We start from the raw sequence: 24,576 nt of genomic DNA on the forward strand, positions 1-24,576 counted from the left end.
TTAGGATAAAACATAGAGGAAAATAATAGTGGCCTTTGGTTAGAAAAGCTCTTAGATCCGACACCAAAATCATGATCCATAAAAGAAAAATTTGATAAATTGAACTTCATCAAAATTAAGAATATCTACCATTCAAAAGACATTGTTAAAAGAATAAAAAGAGAAGCTACAGACTCAGAGAAGTTATTTACAAAGCAAATAAGAAAACGATTAATATATGCAAAAGATCTGAAGAGATATTTCACCAACTTATAAAGATGGCATATAAGCACATAAAAAGATGCTCTTCATCAATAATCACTGGGGTTATGCAAATTAACACCAAAATGACATACCACTATACACTCATTCATATAGTAAAAATTAAAAAGACTGACCATACTATGTGTTGCCAATGATATGAAGCACCTGGAACTCTCATGCACCACTAGCGGGTAAAATTCTACTTTTTTTTTTTTGAGATAGGGTCTCACTCTGTCACCCAGGCTGGGGTGCAGTGGCACAATTATAGCTCACTGTAGCCTCTAACTCCTAGGCTTAAAAAACCCTCCCACCTCAGCCTCCTGAATAGCTGGGACTACAGGTGTGCACCACCACGCCTAGCTAATTTTGCTATTTTTTGTAGAGATGGGCTTTCCCTATGTTGCCCAGGCTGGTCTTAAAACCCTGGCCTCAAGCAATGGTTCTGCCTTGGCCTCCCAAAGTGCTGGGATTACAGGAACGAGCCACCATGCCCAACTGTATTTCAATAATCCTTAAAATGGCTCAACAGTCAAAAAAGAAATACATGGGCACTCAAATGGTTCAAACAAAACAAAAATTCTTGGTTTCATTGTATCTTCTTGCTCCAGTATAATTAAAAGTTAAACATTTTGATTTTTTAAAACTCTCATTAAATTTACTGTGAGCTGAAGATTTCCTGAAGATAAGGATTTAAAAAGAAAAATCAATGTCCCTCCTAGATGAACAGCACTATAACTCTCTGATTATAAACTTTCCATTTCTCTCCATTCATGAAACAAAGGCATCATTGTTCTCTAATTTTATTATTTTTTAATTTTCCCAACACATGAACTATAACTCATTTTGAGATTTTTCAGTGCATTTCACAGCAAAAATGAACAAGGGAATCATTAAAATGGTTGTACACAAACCAACTCTTTTTCTTATAATTTACAATTTGTTGAAAAAAATTATTGTTTTGCTATTTTCATCCTATTAACCTCTCTAACAGAACACAATTTATCAGAGCACAAAGCTTGAAACTTCTTATGATGATGCAACAGACACAGCCATCCACAATGGCTAATGAATAACAGGTATATGTTACACACACTGATTGGAAGACCATATTGGGAGAAATAGAGTAAGGCACCACTCTTGGAAAATTAAGGTAGCTTGCAGTAACAAGTGTTGAGCACCATAAGTAGGTGCTCAATAAATACTTGAATGAATGATGAAAGCCATAATTAGCACTATTCTTTTAATTGCCAGCAATTCTTCAACCTCAATAAAATATTTATTTAAAAAAAGATTTGTACCTGAATACAACTTCCTGATATCTTTTTATTTCATACTCTTTCTTTAGCATTTAAGTTTCCTTGAAAAGAAAATAAAACCATACCTTACATGCACTCAGTTACAGATATAACTTCCGAATTACTGACAAATATGAAGAGTCATTTGTTTCAATTTTTGAATGAACAGAGGTAAGATAAAGCATACTTATCCAGAGGGATAACACATAATACTGGATTTAACCTAGAGGTGAAAAAAGATAAGGAAAAAAGTAACAGTTTTATTTTTTAATATTTGCTATTTTCTATAATGCCTTAGTTCTTGAGAAAGGCCAAAATCTCATCATATTGACATGAATACATTTTAAAAAATTGTCTCTCAAGCGTAATATTTAATAAAACTAGGTATTGAAAAATGTTCTGAAATTTTTCAAGTCAATGTTGTTTTCAAGTATATTAAAATGCTCAGAAGAAAAAATTCTCATGGTTATAATTCTAATCAATTTATAAATATACTTTTTAAAAGAGAGTTCCAACAGAGGTGGATAATGGATAAGTTCCTCAGACACAGGCACAGTCTTTGAAGAAATAGAATGCCTTGTTACCACAACCTGGTTGATTTTTTTTTTTTTTTAACACTGATTTCAGGCACAATGGCTGAATCCACTTCTGGGTCAACTTCCTCTTCCTCTTGGTTGGTTTGTAAGTGTAGTCAATACTTCAGTTATGGACAGAAAGCAAAACACAAACTCTGAAACAAAGACTTCACTTTTCACTATAAAGAAATCAAAGTCACTCTGTTCTCACTGTTTGTATATCTGCTGCCCCTGTGCAAAAATAGGGGATTCAAACTTAGCTTTAGGAGCAAGAACTAGATAAAAGATTAATCATCTAATAATTCAGATAAAAGATTTTAAGATGGTATTGCTCACATCACATGAACAGGTTGGTGAGAGGTCCATCGTGTTTCTTTAACACTTTGGTCTTGTTGCAATATCATGGTGCCCTAGCAGGTACATTCATGTTTAGCTAGTTTCAGTCTGCGCAATCAGGAAGCAGGTCACTCAGTGCAATAACTCCATTGTGGGAGGATTCAGGGTAAAACAGAAGAATCTCATTTGGTTGAGTCCTAAATAGCACATGTCACTCTGCTGGTTGTGCTGTTGGAATTATTTTCCAAAGGGGTTTGTGATAAATCCAGCCATCTCCCTGAAACAAGTAGAAACATAAATTAAAGAACTATTCCTCTAATATTTTCAAAATCAGTAACCAAAAGCAGAAGCAACACCTTCACTGAAATGGAATTCTACTTTCACACTTCAAAAGGAGAATTTTTGTGCAGGAATAAAATCTCTGCGCTTAAGACATCAACAATGCCTGTGGTTTAGCTAGGATTAGGTGAGAAGGTCTGGTATGGGGGGACCTGGTTTGTGACTCATGAACATTTTATTTTGCAGAAGTCATTTGTAGCAATTCTGCCCAATTTTGCCAAGATGCTACAGACTAAGCCTCGCTCACAGAGTTATGGGCAGCAGGTGAATCACAAAGAAATGGTCATAAAGGTACTAGCTTCTCCCTATCTCTCCTGCTGTCTCTAGTATCTAAACGCTGTTTTTTGGTTCTTTTCAGACTTTACCACCATTAGTTCCTCCTAGTTCCTATAAATAGGATACTGCAAGGAGACAAAGCAAGAGTCAAAGAGCAAACCAAAGACAGGAGAAGAGCACAGTAAGGAAAAAAAGAACCGTGGCAAATGTGTAAAGCAGCATCCTGGGGTGGGAACTTGGCAGTTAAGGTCAGGGGAGCAAAGACTGGAGTTCAGTGTTTATGGGACTAGGCAAAGTTAGTCAGATTTTAGCCTCTGTCCTTAAGTCTCACGTCTCTTTCAATTTATTTTACTTAAAAATTAAAAAAATATATTTATTCTACCTTGTTCCAAAAGTGATTTGAAGCCAGCAATTATTTGACTCACTGTGACAAGGACTTTCTCCTTGATCAGACTGTCAGGCTCCTCTGAACTGTCTTCTTGAGCAGGCTTTGCTCTTGGCCTGCTGAGTTGAATTTTAGCAAAGAATCCTGACCAGCCAGTTTATTGAGAATCCCACAACTTTGATACCCGAATAAGCTCCTCTCCCCCAACCCTTAATAACTAACCAAGTTCCTCTTAGTAATTTTTCATCCACTTCCTCGGCTTGCCCATTAGCTATAAATCCCCACTTGTTTCCACTGTATTCAGAATGAGTTCAATCTCTCTTCCCTACTGCAACACTCTTGAATAAAGTCTTCCTTCACATAAGAATAATTTCTTGGTCGGGCGTGGTGGCATACTCCTATAATCCCTAGCACTATGGGAAGCCCAGGCAGGAGGATTGCTTGAGGAGTTCGAGACCAGCCTGAGCAAGAGCAAGAGCCCCGCCTCTACTAAAAATAGGAAGAAATTAGCTGGACAACTAAAAATACATAGAAAAAATTAGCCGGGCATGGTGGCGCATGCCTGTAGTCCCAGCTACTCGGGAGGCTGAGGCAGTAGGATTGCTTGAGCCCAGGAGTTTGAGGTTGCTGTGAGCTACGATGATGCCACTGCACTCTATCCATGGTGACAGAATGAGACTCTGTCCTTAAAAAAGGAAAAAAAAAATAGGAAATTGAGCTTTGCTCTCTCTATAATAAAATAATAATAATAATAAAAGAATAATTTCTCTTCAACAATAGCAACCACCAGGTTGTTCATATTAAATCACTTGGTCAATAATTCTCAACATTTAAACTGTTTTTGAAAAACATGCCAGCTAACTACATTATAGAATATTAGATTTAGAAGTTAAGCTGTGCCATCTACAGATGAGGAAGCTTAGGTTAGAAGTGGTAAATAAACTATCCAAGGTAAGAGCTGGGGCTCAAACCTAGCACATCTGACTCCAATGTGGTCCACTGTACCATAAAAGCCATCCTGCTTGTATATATTACGACAGAAAGTTTAAACATTCACTTAAGAGGATATAACCAACAGATCCTAATGGATATGTATAATAACAAACAGGAGGAAATGGAAGATGTATATAATTTAAGTGTTAGTGACAAATGGTCAGGAAAAGGAGGTGGGTGTGATTAAACGATATTAGGAATACTTTCACTTAGTTCATTTATACTTTCTCAGGTTACTTTACATCCCTTTTTTTTACACTAAAAGTGACTCTATTCTTTATTTCTCCATCTAACTAACGATAACTCCTAACTGGTCTGTAATCTGAGAGTAATAATGAAAGTACCAAACAAATGAGCCCTTGTTACTCATAACAATATTTATGAAACATTTATTATGTGCCCAGCACTCTGTTTAGGACAAGTAGGGGAGACAAAATTGACTTTTCAATAACATGATTCTTTTTAGCAAAGAGCCATACAGAATGACAGTACCTCCAAATTTACTATGAATTTGGCTGCCACCCTGTTAATTAGCCTCACTTGCTTCTCATGTATGACAGCATACATCATGGTCCAGCCACACACAGGACACAACCTGGCTGCCCCATAGCCTTAGGGAACTTATATCATGACACAACTCAAACCACAGTGCCACAGCACACCATGCAGGAAACTCTGCGTACATCTTACCACCCAGATGGGCCCAAATCTGGGTGTGCATCTCCAATCTATTGTTCCATCAGGCAGTTACTTAAGACCATCTAGGTCGAAATAAATTCACTATTTTATTGGCCAATCACCACATCATGCTACCACTTTCTTCATCGGTCTGTCTAACATCACAAAGTGTGATAAAAAAATTAAGAGGTAGGTTCTTAGTGTCGATCATATAAAGAATAAATGAGAAGTAGAAAGTTTACATGTCATGTCAGTAGCAAGAATCAGGGTGCCTACCCTGTAAAATCCCATCAATTACATCTTCTACAAATATAGCTCCCTGCTCTCAGCCCCTTGAGGCCATTTTAAATGATATATAGAGGTCCTCATTTAGAAACTCTCCTCTCTAGAATCTGCTCCTGGTACATCTGCTTTCTAAATGAGTTTGGGGGAAAAAAAAGTCCAAGGTTGCCAGAATATGATTCTGAACAGTAATTATAAATGTTAATTTTTTCATATAAAAGTACAGAGATGTAAAATACTTTCCCTTTGTTATTCCTTTCCATTAAAACAGTTGAAATTCATATTAGATACCCAAAGATTACTATGGATTCTTTTTTTTTTTTTTTTGAGGCAGGGTATTGCTCTGTTGTCCCAGCCACTGGTGTCATCATAGCTCACTATAACCTCAAACTTCTGGGTTCAAACAATCTTCCTGCCTCAGCCTCCCAAGTAGCTGGGACTACAGGTGTGAGCCACAATGCCCAGATAATTTTTCTATTTTTCATAGAGATGAGGTCTTGCTCTTGCTCAGACTGGCCTCACACGATCCTCCCCCCTCTGCCTCCCAGAGTGCTAAGATTACAGGCATGAGCCATCGCACCTGGCCTAAACTATGGATTCTTAAGGCAATAAATACACAAAAATCACAATCAGATTACTTTTTTCAGATTCCTTCCTGATGGACTGACATTAAAATTCAATGGGTTTCCTTAGACTTGGCTATAGATAAGAAAATTTTTCTTGATATCAGCTCTGGATCTACTCTGAGTTCTACCAGAAAGTAATAAACTACAAAAAAATTTTTTTAAATCTTTAAATTTAGAAAAAACTTCAGAAGTCATTTAGTCCAACTGCAAAAAACTATTCTACATACATCATGGTCTTTCTCTCTCTCTCTCTCTCTCACACACACACACACACACACACACACACACTGATGGAAACTATATAAGATGCACTTATTAAATAATGTTTTTGATTGTTATACAGTTCCTTTTTATGTTAATCCCAAAATATACTTCCTGTAGCTTGGGCCTATCTCTAAGTCAGCTGTTTGAACAGATAGAAAATTTCTATGTGATAAGCCTACAAATTTTTTAAGAAACTTATAATAAATGGCCTCAATTTTCTGTTTTTCAAGCTAAACATCACCACTTCTAGCCACTTCACTATCCTCTGTACAACCTATTAAGTTTTTCACATCTCCCTTAAAATGTGATCCCTGTAAGTGAACATAGAGTTTCAGATGTGGTACAAAAGGCAATGGTAAATTGCATTTTCTATTATTGTGATAGAAGATTATATTAGCATTTTCATTTGTGGCCAATTTAAATCCCCAAATGTATTTCATGTAAACTGCTGGTAAACCATTGTATTTTGACAAACTGTGAAAAGTGCATGAGAAAGTTCATGGTTAAGCTGGACTACTTTTAAAAATAAAGATATATAAGTGATAGCAATTAAACAAAGCCTAGTAAGCCAAAGTTCTCATTAAGTAGATGATGAGTTTTAGGCTGAACACATGGATAACATACCTCTTTAATAAAATATTTGGTTTTCCAGGGTGTGCCAGTTTCAGTACGATGTCTTTCTTCAGTCCTCTGGCGTTCTTCCAGGGTACGTTTATGCTCTGTGGCCTTATCAATCTCAGATTCCCTTAGAGAGTCCGTCACATTTTTCCATAATCTCCTGAATTCCAAAAACCGCATATTTTACATTCTTAAAAAAAGATAACTAAATAGAATTTACATACTTAAAATTATAGTAATTTTTAAAAATTACATTTTCTAAATCAGACTTATAATTTCATGCCTATGAATTACAAGAACACTGATATTATGCTGCAGATATTTATATCTGGGATGCCATTGCTTCTGCTTCTTTTTAAATTAAAATTAATTTGTATCTTTCCAAGCTATAAAAGATAGGTTTTTATTTTTAAGAAACCTAGGAATTAACAGGTAAAAAAAGAAATACATTTTTCAAAACTTGAAATGTAAGTGATACCACCTGTGCTTCTGGACATGATGAAATAATAGGGACCAGATTTACTCTCCTGCCTTAATCAACTAGGAAACGAGACAAAACATAACGAAACAATGGTTTTCAGATATTGAGCAAAAGGCAATGCAGGACAGTGATACTTGAGAAAAGCAAACAGATGGGGGAAGTTTTGAGTGTCCTAACTCACTGCCTAGATAGCTTATAGGCCATGGCACAGAGAAGGGGAAGCTTAACCAACCTCAAGCAAAAGAAAACTGCCAAGACAATTCTTTGAAAAGAAAATTTTGTTGTACAACTGGATATACACATGCAAAAAGATGAACTCAGATGCTCACCTCACGTCATACCCAGAAATTAACTCATAAATAGATCATGAACTTAAATGTAAGAGGTAAAACAATAAAACTTTTACAAGGAGATATAGGAGAAAAACTTTTAGACTTTGGATTAGGTGAAGATTTCTTAGACAACACCAAAATCACAATCCATAAAAGAAACACTGATAATCCCACCTCATCAAAATTAAAAACTTTTTATAATACAAAAACACGATTAAGAAAATGAAAAGAAGAGCAACAGACTAAAAGAAAATATTTGTAAAACACATACCCAATAAAAGATTTGTGTCCAGAATTTACAAAGAACTTCTATAAACCAATAAGACAAATGATACAGTAAAAAAAAATTGGGTAAAAGGTATAAAAACAAAGTTCACCAAAGAAGGTAGACAAATAGCTAATAAGCACATGAAAACATGCTCAACATCATTAATCATTAGGGAAATATATCAAAACCACAAGGAGATATTATTTCACACCAACTAGAATGAGTATAATAAATAAGACAGAATAGCAAATGTTGAGGATGTGAAGAAACTGAAACACTAATACATTGCTGGTGGGAATGTAAAATGGTGCAGCCATTATGGAAAATAGTTTGGCATATTTTCAAAAAGTGTAAAACCACCACATAACCCAGCAATTCCATTCCTAGACTTTTACCCAAGAAAAATGAAAACATATATCCACACAAAGATTCGAAGGACAATGTTCACAGCAATATTACCCAACATAGCCCAAAACTGGGAATGTCCACCAACTGGTGAATGGATAGGCAAAATGTGATATATTCATACAATACTATTCAGCAACAAAAATGAATGAACTACTGATACAGGCTACTTCATGGATGAATCTCAAAAACATTATGCTAAGGAAAGAAGACAGGCATAAGAGATCACATACTGTATGATCCTATTTGTATGAAATGTCCAGAAAGGGCATATTTATAGAGACAGAAAGTAGACTAATGGTTCCCTGGGCTGGGGTGGGAATGAGGATCAACTGTAAATGGGCATGAGGGATTCTATGGTAGAATGAAAAGATTCTAAAACTGATTTATGGTAATAACTGCACCACTCAGGAAAGTTACTAAAAATCTTTGAACTGTACACTTAAAACAGGTGAATTTTATGATATATAAAATATACCTTGATATAAAATATACCAAGTTTTTTTTAAGTGGCAATTTTAATATCAAAGTAGAATTTAAAGAAAGGACTACTACCAGGGATAAAGAGGAGCATTTCATAATGATCAAAGGTCTCCTAGCACTTTGGGAGGCCGAGGCGGGTGGCGGGTGGATCGCTCAAGGTCAGGAGTTCGAGACAAGCCTGAGCAAGAGCTAGACCTCGTCTCTACTAAAGATAGAAAGAAATTGGCTGGACAACTAAAAATATATAGAAAAAACTATCCGGGCATGTTGGCGCATGCCTGTAGTCCCAGCTACTCAGGAGGCTGAAGCAGAAGGATTGCTTGAACCCAGGAGTTTGAGGTTGCTGTTAGCTAGGTTGACATCATGGCACTCTAGCCCGGGCAACAGAGAGAGACTTTGTCTCAAAAACAAAACAAAACAAACAAAAAAAACCCAAATCATTATTGTTGTGTTTTTTGACCCAATCTGAATCTTTGATTGGTGGATATTTATTCCCTTTACATATCTCATTATAAATTGTTTGGTTCTATTTATGTGATCTCAATTTAAGATGTTTAATGGTTCTTTGTATTTCCTTTCTTTTTAAATTGATACAGTAATATTTTCACACGACATAAAATTTATACTGTACAAAGGGATATTTTATAAATAGTCTCTTTCCTATCCCAGATACCAGTACTCTCTTCCAGAAGCAATCACTGTCAACACATCTGGGAGTCTGTACCTTATCAACACATACAGATTTATTTTACTTATTTTTAAAGGCCTATGACACATATTGCCAAAATATTCTCTAGGAAGATTATAGTGGTTTAACTTCTAACCAGCAGAATGAAAATGCCCATTTGCTCATGCCTTTTACCCAGAGAGTAATTATTTTAAAAACTAATTTGTCTTATTATTAATTTGTATCTCTTTGAATTCTAATTATGCTGAACAATTTTTCATTTTCTTGGTGGGCATTTAAGATTTTTCTATTTTTGTGAACTACCACTTTATGTCCTTTGCCCTTTTTTCTATTGGGGTGCCTGTCTTTTGTTAATAATTTGTAAGAGCTTTCGTGATAAAGATAGTAATCCTTTGCTAAATGTTTTTAATATTTCTGCTCAGTTTACAATGTTTGATTTTTACTAAAATGTGACTATATATTATGTAATCTCATAGCTCATAAGCAGTTTAAGGGCATCAGATCAGACCAACACTTTCAATTTACAGATGAGAAAGCTGACACAAACTGGCGAAGTCACTTGCCCAAGGCCACAAGTTCATGAAAAGACTTAGATTAAGACCCAGAGCTTCTGACACTTGCCTGGATGCATGGAAGGACATACCTGGATTCAAATGGATCCTGCTTCTCCAGAGGTCTTACTCTCTTCTTTGTCACTGCCAATTTAGTCAAATCCACATACTTCGTCTCTCCATTGCTATAAGTGAACTCAAGAACACTATTCCATTCCCCTTGCACTCTGCATACCACAGTGTTGGTGAAGTTGTGCTTTACTTCAGCTGTAACCCTAGAAGCACACAGAAAATAAAGATATGCTCTAATAATAAGTGATATTAGGTTTGTTTCTTAGGATGAAAAACCCAAGAACACAGCCCGTGAATCTTGTTTAAATTAGTTATACAGTTCACTTCAATTTGTCAGATTCTTTGTAAATCTCCTAACAGCTTCCTTGAAATTTTTTTCAAATAATATAAATTTTAATCTTTAGAAAGAATACTAGGAATCAAATTAGAGACTTCATTACCACAAATGATCAAAGTGTGATTTTTAAAATGCCTGCTACCAGCCGGGCACGGTGGCTCAAACCTGTAATCCTAGCACTCTGGGAGGCCGAGGCAGGTGGATTGTTTGAGCTCAGGAGTTCGAGACCAGCCTGAGCAAAGGTGAGATCTCGACCCTACTAAAAAAATAGAAAGAAATTAGCTGGACAACTAAAAATACATAGAAAAAATTAGCCGGGCATGGTGGCGCATGCCTGTAGTCCCAGCTACTTGGGAGGCTGAGGCAGTAGGATTGCTTGAGCCCAGGAGTTTGAGGTTGCTGTGAGCAAGGCTGATGCCACGGCACTCTAGCCTGGGCAACAGAGTGAGACTCTGTCTCAAAAAAAATAAATAAGTAAATAAAATGCCTGCTACCAACAAAACTATCATAATATAAAACTAAATGGAAATACCGAAAATATTTTCTTTTTTATTATAGTCTAAACAACAGACTAGTTGTTTAGTTACAACATTATAATCTATTTAACTTGGTTTTTTGCTAGTTAGCTCTATTTACTGTAAAATTTGGAGTCCTTATATTTTAAGGACATACAACAATATGTCAATTCTGTATTAAACTACATAAGCCTAATTTAAAATTAAATATAGAAACCAGACAAACCAATGAGAAGTAGAAAAATATGAAACAATGTATTAAAAAATTTTAAATTCTCTACCAAAATAGAAAAATACAACATTATCATTATCACCATAGAGCTCAGAGAGAACTCAAATACTACCGTTGCTGAAGTTTAACGAAGAGTTATCCGGCTGCTTATCAACAGACAGCTGCACTGATGCAGCTCAAATGTACCAAAAGGAATAGGCTGGAATAGGAACAGGCCTAATTATTTTAATGAAGTATTTTATGCACACTGTAGGACAGGGTCAGGGTCAGGGACAGGGTCAGATTAGATAGAGGTTCAGAATTCAGGGAATGGTGCTCAAAGGTTAGGGTCTAATCAGTGTGCCAGAGATTATGGCATAGAGGTTCAGGTGACAGTTCAGGAATCCTAAGTAGCATATGTCAGGTATAAGCTAAGGGAATGAGAAAGATAAAGTAGAATTCAGGGAGTCCACAATTTTTAGTCAGGAGAGTAAAAGGTTTACACACTCAGAGCTCAATGCAGACATGTAAGGAGCCCAATAAGCAATTGAGTTATGAGCCAGATCTTAAAGATGAAGGTATAAAAGGGTTTCGAATACAAAAGCAAACCACACATTCAAAATCAAAAGTCAGGAGTAACTGTGGCTCACTGGACACATAGAACACCATGACTATAAGTAGGCTTGATTGCAGTAGGGGTGGGAACTCTGGGTTCTACTTCAAAGCATATGAACTTAAATAACTGCCCTACTAAGGGTCTCTGGCCAGAATGAATGTTTCGCATGATGGCAGTCCACGTTTCCTCTCTGATCCCACCTGCCAACATCTTTCCCTTCCTTAAAAATTTATCTCTACCAAACAGGACATGAAGAGATAACATTGACCACTTACCTCATCCTTTCTCCATCCACATACAACCAGAACTATATTCTGAGAACTCAGGAATGACAATATGTTCCTCACTTGATCCTTCTTTTACAGCCACAGAACAATGTCTCAAGTTATCATCTCCTGCAAATCTTTCCACTCAACAAATAACAACCCTAGGCCCCTGCTCATGATCGCTGGGTTACACAGGGTCCCAACTGCTTAGAGCAGCTGCACAGCACAAGCAGCATGAAGAGAACTGGGGCAGGAGACAGGAATCACACATACAAGAGGTGAGCCACGAGGAACTTGCAAAGGAGCACAAGGACGAAGGGCCTCGCCTCCCTTTGCTTTTAACAATTCTTCACAACAGTCTATTGGGGAGCTGGCAAACTTCTTCTATAAAGGACCAGAAAGTTACCATCAGCATTCTTAGGCCAGACTGTCTCTGTCACAACTACTTAATTTTGTCACTGTAGTACGAAAACAGCCAGAGACAAATAAATGAAAGGACATAGCTGCATTCCAAAAAAATTCATTTACAAAAACATGTGTCACTAATGGGCTGAGCTACATGCTTCCATCGTATGGACCATATGATCACATGGCAATGTTGTTATTGGCTTTCCATGTCCCCCATTAAGCTCTTTAAGAGGCATGGAATGGGTCTCATCTCTACATCCCCAGTTAGTACTTAGGAGAGTTACTGATAAATTGCAGGTGCTTAATAAATGTTGCTTGAATTGAATGAGAAAACTAAGCTTCAGAGAGTTTAAATAATATGCTCAAATTAATATCACTACCTAGAATGAGTAAGTGTGAGCAAAAGTAAACACAAGAGAATGCCAGTGTGTGTAGGGAGGGCTAGTTAACATTTGTTGAACACTTAACATATACTGGGCATTTTACATAAATTAACTTTGTCAAGCCTTTTGACTCTCCCATTTCTACAGATGAAGAAACTGAGCCTCAGAAATATAGTGGCAGGGTGTGCCTATAGTCCCAGCTACTTGGGAGGATGAGGCAAGAGGATCACTTGAGCCCAGGAGTTTGAGGTTGCAGTGAGCTATGATGACGTCACCGCACTCTAACTGGGGTGACAGAATGGGACTCTGACTCCAAAAAAAAAAAAAATTTAGGTAAAATACTCCAAATCACATAGCTAGTAAACAATATAGTCAGGATTTGAACACAAATCTAATGCACTCCAAAGTCCAAGTTCTTTCCAATACTTCTAGGTACAAATTTCCTTAAAACTTGACCTCAGGTCTGACAGTACCATCATTTTTCCCCCCACAAAAAATAGTCATTCAGGGAGATGACATCACCATCAATTTGTAGCTATAACATAGAGATAAAAATTAGATACTTTAGAGAAATATTTTACAGGACAGAGGGAAATTGGGGAAATAACCCAAAGAAATGAAGTTCTGCTCAGAGCCAGCTCTGTCATTCTATTTCCATGCAGCAGCATGGGCTTCCTGACCAAACAGAAAGTAAAACGGCTGAGTTTAGGAATTTAGGAAGTAAAAACTGTACTGAATGTTAAAGCTGTCAAAGCTGTACTTTGAAAACCACTATAGGAAAGGTATATTAGAAAGTTATGCCAATGATTAACATGAGGCAAAAGAAGTTAGAGTAAGTGATTCCTAATCTTAGGGAAATTCTGATAGACTTGATAATTCTTTAAAAGCAGTCTGGTCAAAGTAGAAAGAGCATGGTTTTTTTTTTTTTTTTGAGACAGAGTCTTACTGTGTTGCCCGGGCTAGAGTGAGTGCCATGGCGTCAGCCTAGCTCACAGCAACCTCAAACTCCTGGGCTCAAGCGATCCTTCTGCCTCAGCCTCCCCAGTAGCTGGAACTATAGGCATGCGCCACCATGCCCGGCTAATTTTTTCTATATATTTTTAGCTGTCCAATTAATTTCTTTCTATTTTTGGTAGAGACGGGGCCTCGCTCTTGCTCAGGATGGTCTCAAACTCCTGAGCTCAAAGAATCTGCCCACCTCGGCCTCCCAGAGAGCTAGGATTACAGGCGTGAGCCACCACGCCCGGCCAGAGCATGGTTTTTAAATCGGATAGACCAGTCCTGCTGAGGGCCTTAAAGAGTTTCAATTTCCTCATCTATTATTATAAAACCAATACCTCTCCCTCACAGAGAGATTTTAGATAATGTTTATAAAAACACTTCCTTACTTGTTTTAAGTAAATTTTTCTATGTGGCCACCCATAGGAGACAAAAAGTTAAAGCTGCGATCAAAGTGGTATGTCCTCTTTCCCTAAGCTCTGTGTCTCAGAGCAACTATTTCTCCATCTCTCCTGACAATAGCTGGGTTATTAGTTAGTTTGTCTTTAAATTTTGTAAACATATTTGGGACAATCATTGATTGAGATGATGAAAACACTTCCAATAAATTGTACTCATGATCTAACCATTGCCTTTGATGAGTACCCTTATGAACCAAGAATGGTTTTAAGAAGCAATTTTACCAAATAGTTAATTATATTCTATAAAAAAGTTACAAAAACCCTGCCAAAACCAAAGTTAGGTGTTCAAATATAAGACATTAAATAACTCCCTCTAACAGGTTAAGTAAGACATTGGCCATGGTTGCTCTCTAGATGTTAATATCTTAACACTCACTATGAGGCAAGTTCTCAAAATTCAAGTTAAATTCTGGACACTTTATGGCTGAGGAAATTGAAAGGCCTTCTTAAAATTATAAAGATTAAAAATATTTCTAACATAGAAATTCAAGATTTCAACAAAGCACTTGCCCAGGCATTTGAGCAGATCAGAATTTTCTCTTTGACAAAAATTCTGCCTCTCTCTACATCTCAGGCTTATGCAAACAAGATGGTGCTATACCTGGATGAGAATGTAAGTTAAAATTTTATTTTCAAAGGACAAAAAAAAGGTTTCTTGACCAAACTCACAATAGCGAAAGCACGTAGATCTTTTGTCAATAAATGACATAGAATATAGAAGATGCTGCCTTTAAGATACTTAACAAAGAGTCAAATCTTAAATTTGTTATGCCACTCATCTCTCAAGTGAAAATAATTGATAATTAGTAAAACATTTGCTCTCTCACTTTCTAAAAACTTGACAAGTCAGTCTTTGGAAGTTTCTAAATCCTGTCTCTATAGCTATTTGTGATACCAGAAAACCACTGGATATATTAACTTAGCTTCAAACAGAAAAGATTTTATTGATTCAAAGTTAAGAATTTAGCTTTGAGTTTCATTGATGGTATATATAAGAAATGCATGAAGGGTAATTATATTTTATGCAGAACTACTGAAGAAGAGCTATTATGTTACTCAGTGCCACTATGTAAGGATATATGCAACAAATCCTTTTAGCATTTAGTGCCAGGAAAATAGTTTGTCTCTCTTGAAAGAGTGATATGCTTCTTTATCAGACAAGGGGAAGCAAGTATGTTGAGCATCATGTTTCTTTTTTAACTTTAATAGATGAGTCAGAACTAATTTTTTCCCCTTCTAATGTGCCTTTATGGAAAAAAAAGAAAAAAAAAAAGAACTAATTTTTTGCAGTTATAGCAATCACCCAATCCTAGCTTCACAGTATTATTTTCCTTTTCCATCTTTATAGTTATTATGACAGGCTTTACTTTTAACTGCTTATTATTATACAAGAGTTTTTCCTAAATGCTTTCCAAAAGTAGTGTCCTGAATCCTAATATTAGACTGAAACCTTCTTGAAGACAAATATATTCTTTATTTTTATTTCTCTGTATCTCCGGTATGCAGAAAAGTATGAATATATACACACAATTATCTTAAAATCTTGATGATATTATACCACAGTCTATATACAGAAGCATCCTAAAGTGAGCGTGGAAAATGAGACCAGGAGAAGGACAAGGGAATGGAGAATAGTTAAGCAGGCTCACTTGGCTGCATCAGAAATAGATGTGGAAAATGAGGAAGTAAGGGAAGACAGCTGGAATATAATATATTTATGCCAAAGGCAGACAGCAGATAATGTGTCTGCTCCAATTGCGGATAGCAGTAAAGGAAAAACTAGGCTATGTCTGAGGAAGGAGGCATGGCCATTAAATAATGGCATACAAGAAGATCTTAGTTGTAATATTCTGTAAAATCAAAGAAAAGGTGCTGAGAACAGGAAAATCTGTTTCTAATATCAATCTTCTAAATGAGAAATTAGGTGAAACCACTGGTTTTAAGGAAGATCAGAATGGAAAAAAAGAGGGAACTCTGGAGTAGCCAAAATGATCCCTTAAGGGTTATGCAAAGAATATGTATATAATTGCAAATGGAGGTGGGGAAGGAGGGATGGAGGGGAGGGAGAGAAAGAGATACCACATTAGAGAAAAGTGTTACACCTCCAAGTGACAAGAAAACCCAACGAGTGTGGTGGACTTGCAGATAGGTAAAGAGTAGGAAGTGGTGAAAAGTCAATTTAAGTAAAAAATGTACAAAAATGAGGTGGCAAATATAATCATTGATCATTAACAAAAATGAGGATATCTACCTGAAATTATTAGGAGTGTTAACAAATATGAAAACCAGGTATCAAAAGCCAGAAAGGCTTTGGAATGCTTGTTTTTGGATGGTGCCTCTAGACACGCAGCTGCCAAGATGGGAGAAACCCAAATCACATGGGAAGGCCACAAGTAGGTCTTCTGGATGACAACCCCACCTGACCCCTGGCCAACAGCCAGATCAACTACCTCCACGTGAGTGAACTTATCTTGGCTGTCCAGCCAGGTTGAGTCCTCAGATGATTGAAGTACCAGTCAATATCTGCTACAGACACATGAAAGATGCCAAGTGAGAATCACCCAGCAGAGCCTAGCCAATCCACGGAATTGTGACAGATAATTGTTGTTTTAAGCACTGAGTTTTAGAGAGGTCTATTACCAGTAGTAGATAACCAGAACATCAACCAAAGTTATCTTGGATGACCCTTCACTCCTCCTGTCAGTTACTCCTTTATTTATTTATTTATTTATTTATTTTGAGACAGTCTTGCTCTGTTGCCTAGGCTAGAGTGCCATGGTGTCAGCCTAGCTCACAGCAACCTCAAACTCCTGGGCTCAAGCGATCCTCCCACTTCAGCCTCCCAAGTAGCTGGGATTACAGGGATTTACATTATATCATGCCCAGCTAATTTTTTTTTTCTATGTTTATAGAGATGGAGTCTTACTCTTGTTCACGCTGATCTTGAACTCTTGACCTCAAGCGATCCACCCACCTTGACCTCCCAAAGTACTAAGATTACGGACAGGAGCCACTGTGCCTGGCCTCAGTTACTCCTTTAAAAAAAGAAAGAAAAAAAAAAGATGGGACCTCGCTATGTTGCTCAGGCTGGTCTTGAACTCCTGACCTCAAGCAGTCCTCTCACTTCAGTCTCCCAAGGAGCTGGGATTACAGTACAAGCCACCATGCCTGGCTGTCAGCTACTCCTTGAAGTGTGTTAACTGTAAAAGCCTAACTAGTCTCCCAACTCCTAATCCAACTTCATCACCTACCCCCTTCCCATTCTTTATCTGCCACTGAAGAGGGACTTGAAAACCAAGAGAAAATTTCTATGCAGGATATTTGCAGGAAGCAACTATCTAATGTCATGCAATAGTAAGATTTGGGGGGATGAATTATGATTCTCTACATTTAGGTAGTCCTAGAGATATGATAAATCAAATTCTTAGCATTTACATTTATTATAATTTAAAGCAAGATAAAGCACTGGCTCAAGAATAAGGTTTGGATATTTTACATTTGAGGAAAAAATTAACCTGAGCTCAAAACTAACCTGAGCTCTTATAAAGGGATATTTGTATAAATGTAATTAATTTATCAAGTGTTTGAAACATAATTAAGGCTTAAAATTAATTAGAATAGCTATGTTGTTGAGCTGTTATAAAGAAGAAAATTCTGAATATGCAAGACAGGTAATACTATGTGTATTAAATGTGGAATAAGGTTTTACCTGAAGAATATCAGAAAATCCTTATGTACAAATACAAATGAATACATGTGGATAAGCCTTTAATAGCCTCTTATCTCCTTCTTAGCAGAGATTTAATATTGGAAAGGAAATCTTTGAATTGTAATAAATAAAGGAGTTTCCACTCACAGTTCAATATTGGCTCAAAACATGATAATGCATCTGGATGGAATAAATGTGGGAAACCCTTAAAAAGGATCTTCTCTCTTCATTAACCCAAGAAAATTCACAGAGGAGAGAAATCTTATGATGAATAATGATGATTATGAAAAATTCTACAGTCATTATTTACCCCTTATACATGGGAGAACCCACCCTGGAGAAAAACCCTATAGAAAAGCCTTTATTAATCACTCATACCTTAAACAGCATTAGAGAACACATATTGGAAAAAAGCCATATGAAGGCGAACACATGAGGCAACTCTCCATAATCATTCATTCCTTAAACAACATGAACAATTCGTACCGGCCAGAAACTATACAAATGGGATCTATGTGGCTGTTAGTCGGTATGTGACCCTTAGATAACACAAGAGAAAACCTGTAAATACAGTAAGTGTGATCATGCAGTTTGGGTGATTGGGGCTAGTGCTGAAGAGACTAACAAGCCAAGAAAGGAGTATAATAACTGGCCAATTCCTAGATGAAATTAGAACAAAGACCATTTGATATTGGTACCTAAAGATACCTAAAGGCTTCAATCGTTATGCTTCTTGAACTTTCTTAAATATAGAATTAGATATATTTCCACTCTAACCTGTAGCAATAGCCGCCTTCACTGGGTCCAGATCCAAATCTGAATCCCTTATAGGCATAACTGGGCCAGAGACTACATTTGTTAGAAATTCTATTCTACATCTCATTACCTACATCACCAAGGATTTTTTTTTATTAGAGTAGATATTTTAATAATGTCACTATTATTAAAAACAGATCATGATTTTCAGTATGCCTTGAAAGATGAGATATAATAAACAAAAAATAAACAGGAATAAAACCAAACTTCAACCACATAAAAAAAACAAAGCAGAAAAATAAGGAGCTATAATACAAGGTCAAAGTGGAAGAATAAGAGCCAGATATCATTAAAACATTCTTACCGGTGCAGTTTGCCACCATAAAATGGCTTAGTATGAAAAGTGATGCTGGCTGAATATCCAGTTTTTGCACAGTTAACACTGACTTTGCCACCCAGTTCTACCCAAGGAACAGTCAAAATTGACCGGGCATATGCACAAGGTAGAGAAAATGTATACTCTTCTCCATGTTCCAGTAGACTCAGGATACCTGAATGTAAAACATGAGGGTGGTTAACATCCTTTTAAAGAAACAGACAGTTACAAAATAATCTGTATTATATTTTTTTCCTGTCTACTAAATAAATATCATGATTTTGCCTAATCTTCATTTAACTTTGGATGAAACTGACTTATATACAATTATATTTGACAACATTTCCTGATAATAGTGAATCGGGGTTGCTTCCCCTATGATTCCACTGTCCCTTTGTGGTTCATGGGTCCAGTAAATGTTACAGTGCAGTTAAAGAGTTCCCTCTAATGTTCCTAAAAATAAAATAAGGCCTTTAGACAGAGTTTAAGGCCATGCTACACTGTATCATGTTTGATCATTAGTTAGTAGTAGTAACTTTTTCAGCAGTTTGGAAATAACTAATTGATGTCCAATGTTATAAAGTCATAGACGTTAATCTCAGACAGTAAGATGGACAAAGTATTCTATGTACTATTCTATTCTATGCATATTAAGGAAAAGAAAAAGTAATTGTATTATAAAAACCATGGTCATAATAATTTTGTTTGCCAAATTCTGAAATATTTAGGTTGAAGCTACAGGATATATTAGTGTTGGTTTTCAAACAAATATTATTCTAATGGAGCTTGTTGCATATTAAGTGATGCTATATTAAAGATGGTTTAAAAACATACATAAAAGGGGGATTACATTAATGAATAATTGCTCTATATTAGATAATTAAGAGACACTAAGGATACCTGAGTTACATTACTAACTTTCTAAGCTCATTACCTGTGTCAGCATCAGACCAAACACTGAACTGGATACATACTACCAGTCTGAACTCTTATGGCATCTCCCTCTTAATAAATGCTCATTAACTACTCTGTTCTTTTTTTTTCTTATCCTCCTCTCCCCACCTGTCTCCCAAGTACTCTGTTCTTTTTTTTTTTTTGAGACAGAGTCTGGCTGTGTTGTCCTGGCTAGAGTGCCGTGGCGTCATCCTAGCTCACAGCAACCTCAAACTCCTGAGCTCAAGCGATCCTCCTGCCTCAGCCTCCCGAGTAGCTGGGACTACAGGCATGTGCCACCATGCCTGGCTAATTTTTTCTATATATTTTTAGTTGTTTGGCTAATTTCTTTCTATTTTTAGTAGAGATGGGTCTCGCTCTTGCTCAGGCTGGTCTCAAATTCCTAACCTTGAGCGATCTACCCACCTGGGCCTCCCAGAGTGCTAGGATTACAGGCATGAGCCACCGCGCCCGGCCTTACTCTCTGTTCTTAATGTTCACAAATATGAACACAAGTTATGACAAATATATTTTAATACAGTTAATTTTTAGAATAAGCAAATAGACAAAATGAGATCCTAAAGTAGACAACACAAAGTAACATCAACTATTTTTTTGTATTGTCCTTAATATTCTTCACGAAGGGCAAAAAATAAATCAAGAATTACTGAGCCTCTGGATTCACAAAAGGTCACGGAAAAAAAATTACTGAGCCATTTCATAAGATACGTGGCTCTGACTATAATACATTTATACATAATGGAAGCTCTCAGAAGACAGACAATATACTTGGATATATTTTAAGTGTTACTATAACTGTTGATTGATTCTCAGTTAGAAAAGATAGTGTATTTTTATGACTTTTGTAAAAATATGTGCTTTTTGGTTTTTCTGTTTTCTTCAGAGACAGGGTCCCGCTCTGTTGTCCAGGCTAGAGTGCAATGGCATCATCATAGCTCACTGCAGCCTCCAACTCCCAGGCTCAAGCATTCCTCCGACCTCAGCCTCCCAAGCAGGTAGGACTATAGGTGCAGACTGCCATGTCCAGCTAATTTATTTATTTACTTTTTGGTACTGAGGAGGTCTCACTAGGTTGTCCAAGCTGGTCTTGAACTCCTGGCCTCAAGCAATCTTCTTGCCTGGGCCTCCCAAACCACTGGGATTACAGGCATGACCCACCATGCCCAGCCAACATATGTGATCTTATAAATTGGGTTTATGATCTTTGATTTCTAAGAACATATTCTACATAAATAGCACACCTTGTAGAATTTAAAATCTGAAGAAATATACAACCAGTTTTGAATACGTGTGGTGACAGACTAGGACAACTGAAATTCACAGAATTCTAAAATCTTACTTATCTAATAATTAAACAGAATTTCCCCCTACTATTAAAACACATGGCTAATAAGAGCAAAATTGAATTGTCATAAATCCCATTCCCTGATTTTATTTACTTTCTGTTGAGGGTACCAATAGCAATTTAATTTCCAAAAGACAATCCATGAACATATAATAGCACTTAATTAATTAAAAATTAACTATTATATTCCTCTTTCATGATTAAAGCATGGTTAAGATATTAAGGTTTTTCCTTATTTCTTGAGGTATTTTCTTTCTTGGAGTGTGAGAGGCTACCATTACCAGAGTCTTTCTGTTATATGAACTAGTAAAGAGTAATTGTCCTTGAGGAGAGAGTATCCAAGAATAAGGTTCTAAATCTGGCTATGCCTTAACCTTTATGACCCTAGACATGTCCCATCACCTCTACACTTTAGCTTTTTTCATCTATAAAATAAATAAATAAGTTAGTCTATGAAGAGCCTAAGGCTAATGTTATAAAGCTTATCACTGAAGGTGGCAAACCTTTTTTTTACTAATAAAATGTGTACTTTCTAATGTTATGAAAATTTCAATTAGCTTGAAATATTATTTGGAAATTGGTAAGACATACCACAATAGAACTTAAAAATGAGGAAAACTGGAAAAGGGGATAAAATATTTTCTTCACAGCTACAATAACACAATCTCAAATTATTAGAGTCACAGGCTTAATTATACCACACTTACATTGTAAGTTTACATTCAGAACAAATTATTCTTTGTACAAAAGTTTTCCTTTGGCTGGGCGTGGTGGCTCACGCCTATAATGCTAGCACTCTGGGAGGCCGAGGCCGAAGGATTGCTTGAGCTTAGGAGTTCGAGACCAGCCTGAGCAAGAGCAAGAACCCGTCTCTCCTAAAAATAGAAAATTAGCAAAAAAACTAAAAATACAAATAAAAAATTAGCCGGGCATGGTGGCTTGCGCCTATAGTACCAGCTACTCGGGAGGCTGAGGCAGGAGGATCTCTTGAGCCCAGGAGTTTGAGGTTGCAGTGAGCTAGGCTGACGCCACAGCACTCACTCTAGCCTGGGTAACAAAAGCAAGACTCTGTCTCATTAAAAAAAAAAGTTCTCCTTTAACGTTAAAATGGTAGTTTTTTTCTGTTATATTTTCATTAACTCTTCAATGATTCCTGTGGAGGTTTTTGCTTTTGTTTTGTATTCTTGGCAAAAAAAATAAACTGTTATTTCCTCAAATTATTTTTTCATGACCTTCTGATGAAGTAGAATTAAAGTTTGGCAGTATATATTTAAAATATTCTATGAATAGCTCCTAAGAAAATATAAGAGATGTAGATAAAGATTTACCTAGAAAATATTTCTTGTGATTTTTATAATAATAAAAATTTGGAAAACAACCTCAATGTCTAAATGGTTAAATAAAAGATGGAAAATGTATTTCCTAGATTATGCAATCATTAAAATATTTTATCAATACCATGAGAAATGAATATATTTAATAAAAAAAGCAGGACATAAAACTTTACATATATATAATTAATACTGATTTTATAAAACTAAAAGTATGAACATACACAACATACAAAGATATAAGATACTAACGAAAATTATCTATCTCTGGATGGAGGGATTAGAGATGCTTTTATTTTCTCCTTTATACCTTTCTAGTTTTCTAAATTTTCGACAATAAATATTTAAAACCAGAAAAAAATAATTTAAAAAGAAAATTTACATTAGTCCATAGATATACTCCTCTGCTCCCAAAGAGCATTCTGGAACACACTGGGAATTGGAACAAAAAAGTAGTACTCATAGCATTTCAAACTTATAATTAATATTTGTCTAGGTTCCCAAAATTTAAGATTGTAGTTTGATATTAAAAATCGGAGAACAATTTTTCTACTTACCTTCTCCAACCATTGTCACGCCTATCGACATGCCTAAGAACTTGCTCTTAGTCCAGACATGCGCATTTACACACATCTTCCTCTCTGCACATTCTGCATAAAATCCTGAGACTGGAGGATGATGGGAAACCTGCTCAGCAACAAATCTGACTGTGTAACAGTCTGATCCCACCTGGCTCAAAGACTCCTCTGATAGAGGAGCGTGATTTGTGACTGCCTGGGTGGAAGAGCTGCTAATAACACTGGATGCTACCTCGCTTTTTGACATCCTCCAGGAACAGTGAAATGTTTCTCCAATGATAGGATTGTATGGTTTCTTAGCAATGGCTCCCTTACGGCCTTCATGAAATGAGGTAAGGTAGTACTCAACAAAGCGAATCATTCTGTCCTCAGCTGTGGCTCCATTAGTGATGGCTATAAATAGGTCTGGATGAGACATAAAATCTGCATACATTTCCAGCAAGGAACGTTTCTCTAGGATAAATGTAGGAAGCACCACCTAAAATAACAACAACAAGAATAAATCAACCAAAGAGGGAACATTTAATCTTCATGCATATCTGTAGACAACTATTCTTATCTCTCTGAAAACATTTCATTTTAGATGGGTATTAAAAACAAAGTCACAAAGAAAAAGTATTTGATCTCATTAAAAAACAAGCATGCTTAAAAGGAAATGACACCCAAGTGGCTAAGATTAAACACAAATTCAATAGTATCAGGTAAAAGGAATTTTTTTAAAAATCCTCAAACTCCTAGACTGGATAAAAGTATCATCAGGGAAATAGTATTAAGAGTCAAAGTAAGGATGGGTGCGATGGCTCATGCCTGTAATCCCAGCACTCTGGGAGGCTGAGGCAGGAGGATAGTTTCAGCTTAGGAGCTTTAGACCAGCTTGAGCAAGAGCTAGACCCCATCTATACTAAAAATAGAAAAAATTAGCCTGGCGTAGTGGAGCGCACCTGTACTCCCGGCTACTCAGGAGGCTGAGGCAGGAGGATCGCTTGAGCCCAGGAGTTTGAGGTTGCCAAGAGCTATGATCACGCCACTGCACTCTAGCGTGGGTGACAGAGCAAGACTCTGTTTCAAAAAAAAAGTCAAAGTAAATGTTAGCTATGCCTATTCTCCTTTCCTAAGTTAAAAATAAATTATGGATGAATGA

General features: G+C 36.4%; 1 protein-coding gene across 2 annotated transcripts in view; it reads right to left on the reverse strand.

Moving 5' to 3' along the window:
* Window positions 1–1,030: 1,030 nt before the first annotated feature.
* OSBPL11 (oxysterol binding protein-like 11) overlaps window positions 1,031–24,576 on the reverse strand; it is an 81,559-nt gene continuing 58,013 nt past the window's right edge. For both annotated transcript variants that reach the window (XM_012642318.1, XM_012642310.1), the window contains exons 10-13: window positions 19,216–19,402; window positions 10,211–10,393; window positions 6,917–7,070; window positions 1,031–2,726 (exon numbers count right to left, since the gene is read on the reverse strand). In XM_012642318.1, the coding sequence (XP_012497772.1) occupies window positions 2,661–2,726; window positions 6,917–7,070; window positions 10,211–10,393; window positions 19,216–19,402 (590 nt within the window). In that variant the 3' untranslated portion in view covers window positions 1,031–2,660. The remainder of the gene's footprint in view (window positions 2,727–6,916; window positions 7,071–10,210; window positions 10,394–19,215; window positions 19,403–24,576) is intronic.

The sequence above is a fragment of the Propithecus coquereli genome, unplaced genomic scaffold (genome assembly GCF_000956105.1).
Source record: "Propithecus coquereli isolate 6110/MARCELLA unplaced genomic scaffold, Pcoq_1.0 Scaffold10, whole genome shotgun sequence".
Taxonomy (NCBI): Eukaryota; Metazoa; Chordata; class Mammalia; order Primates; family Indriidae; genus Propithecus; species Propithecus coquereli.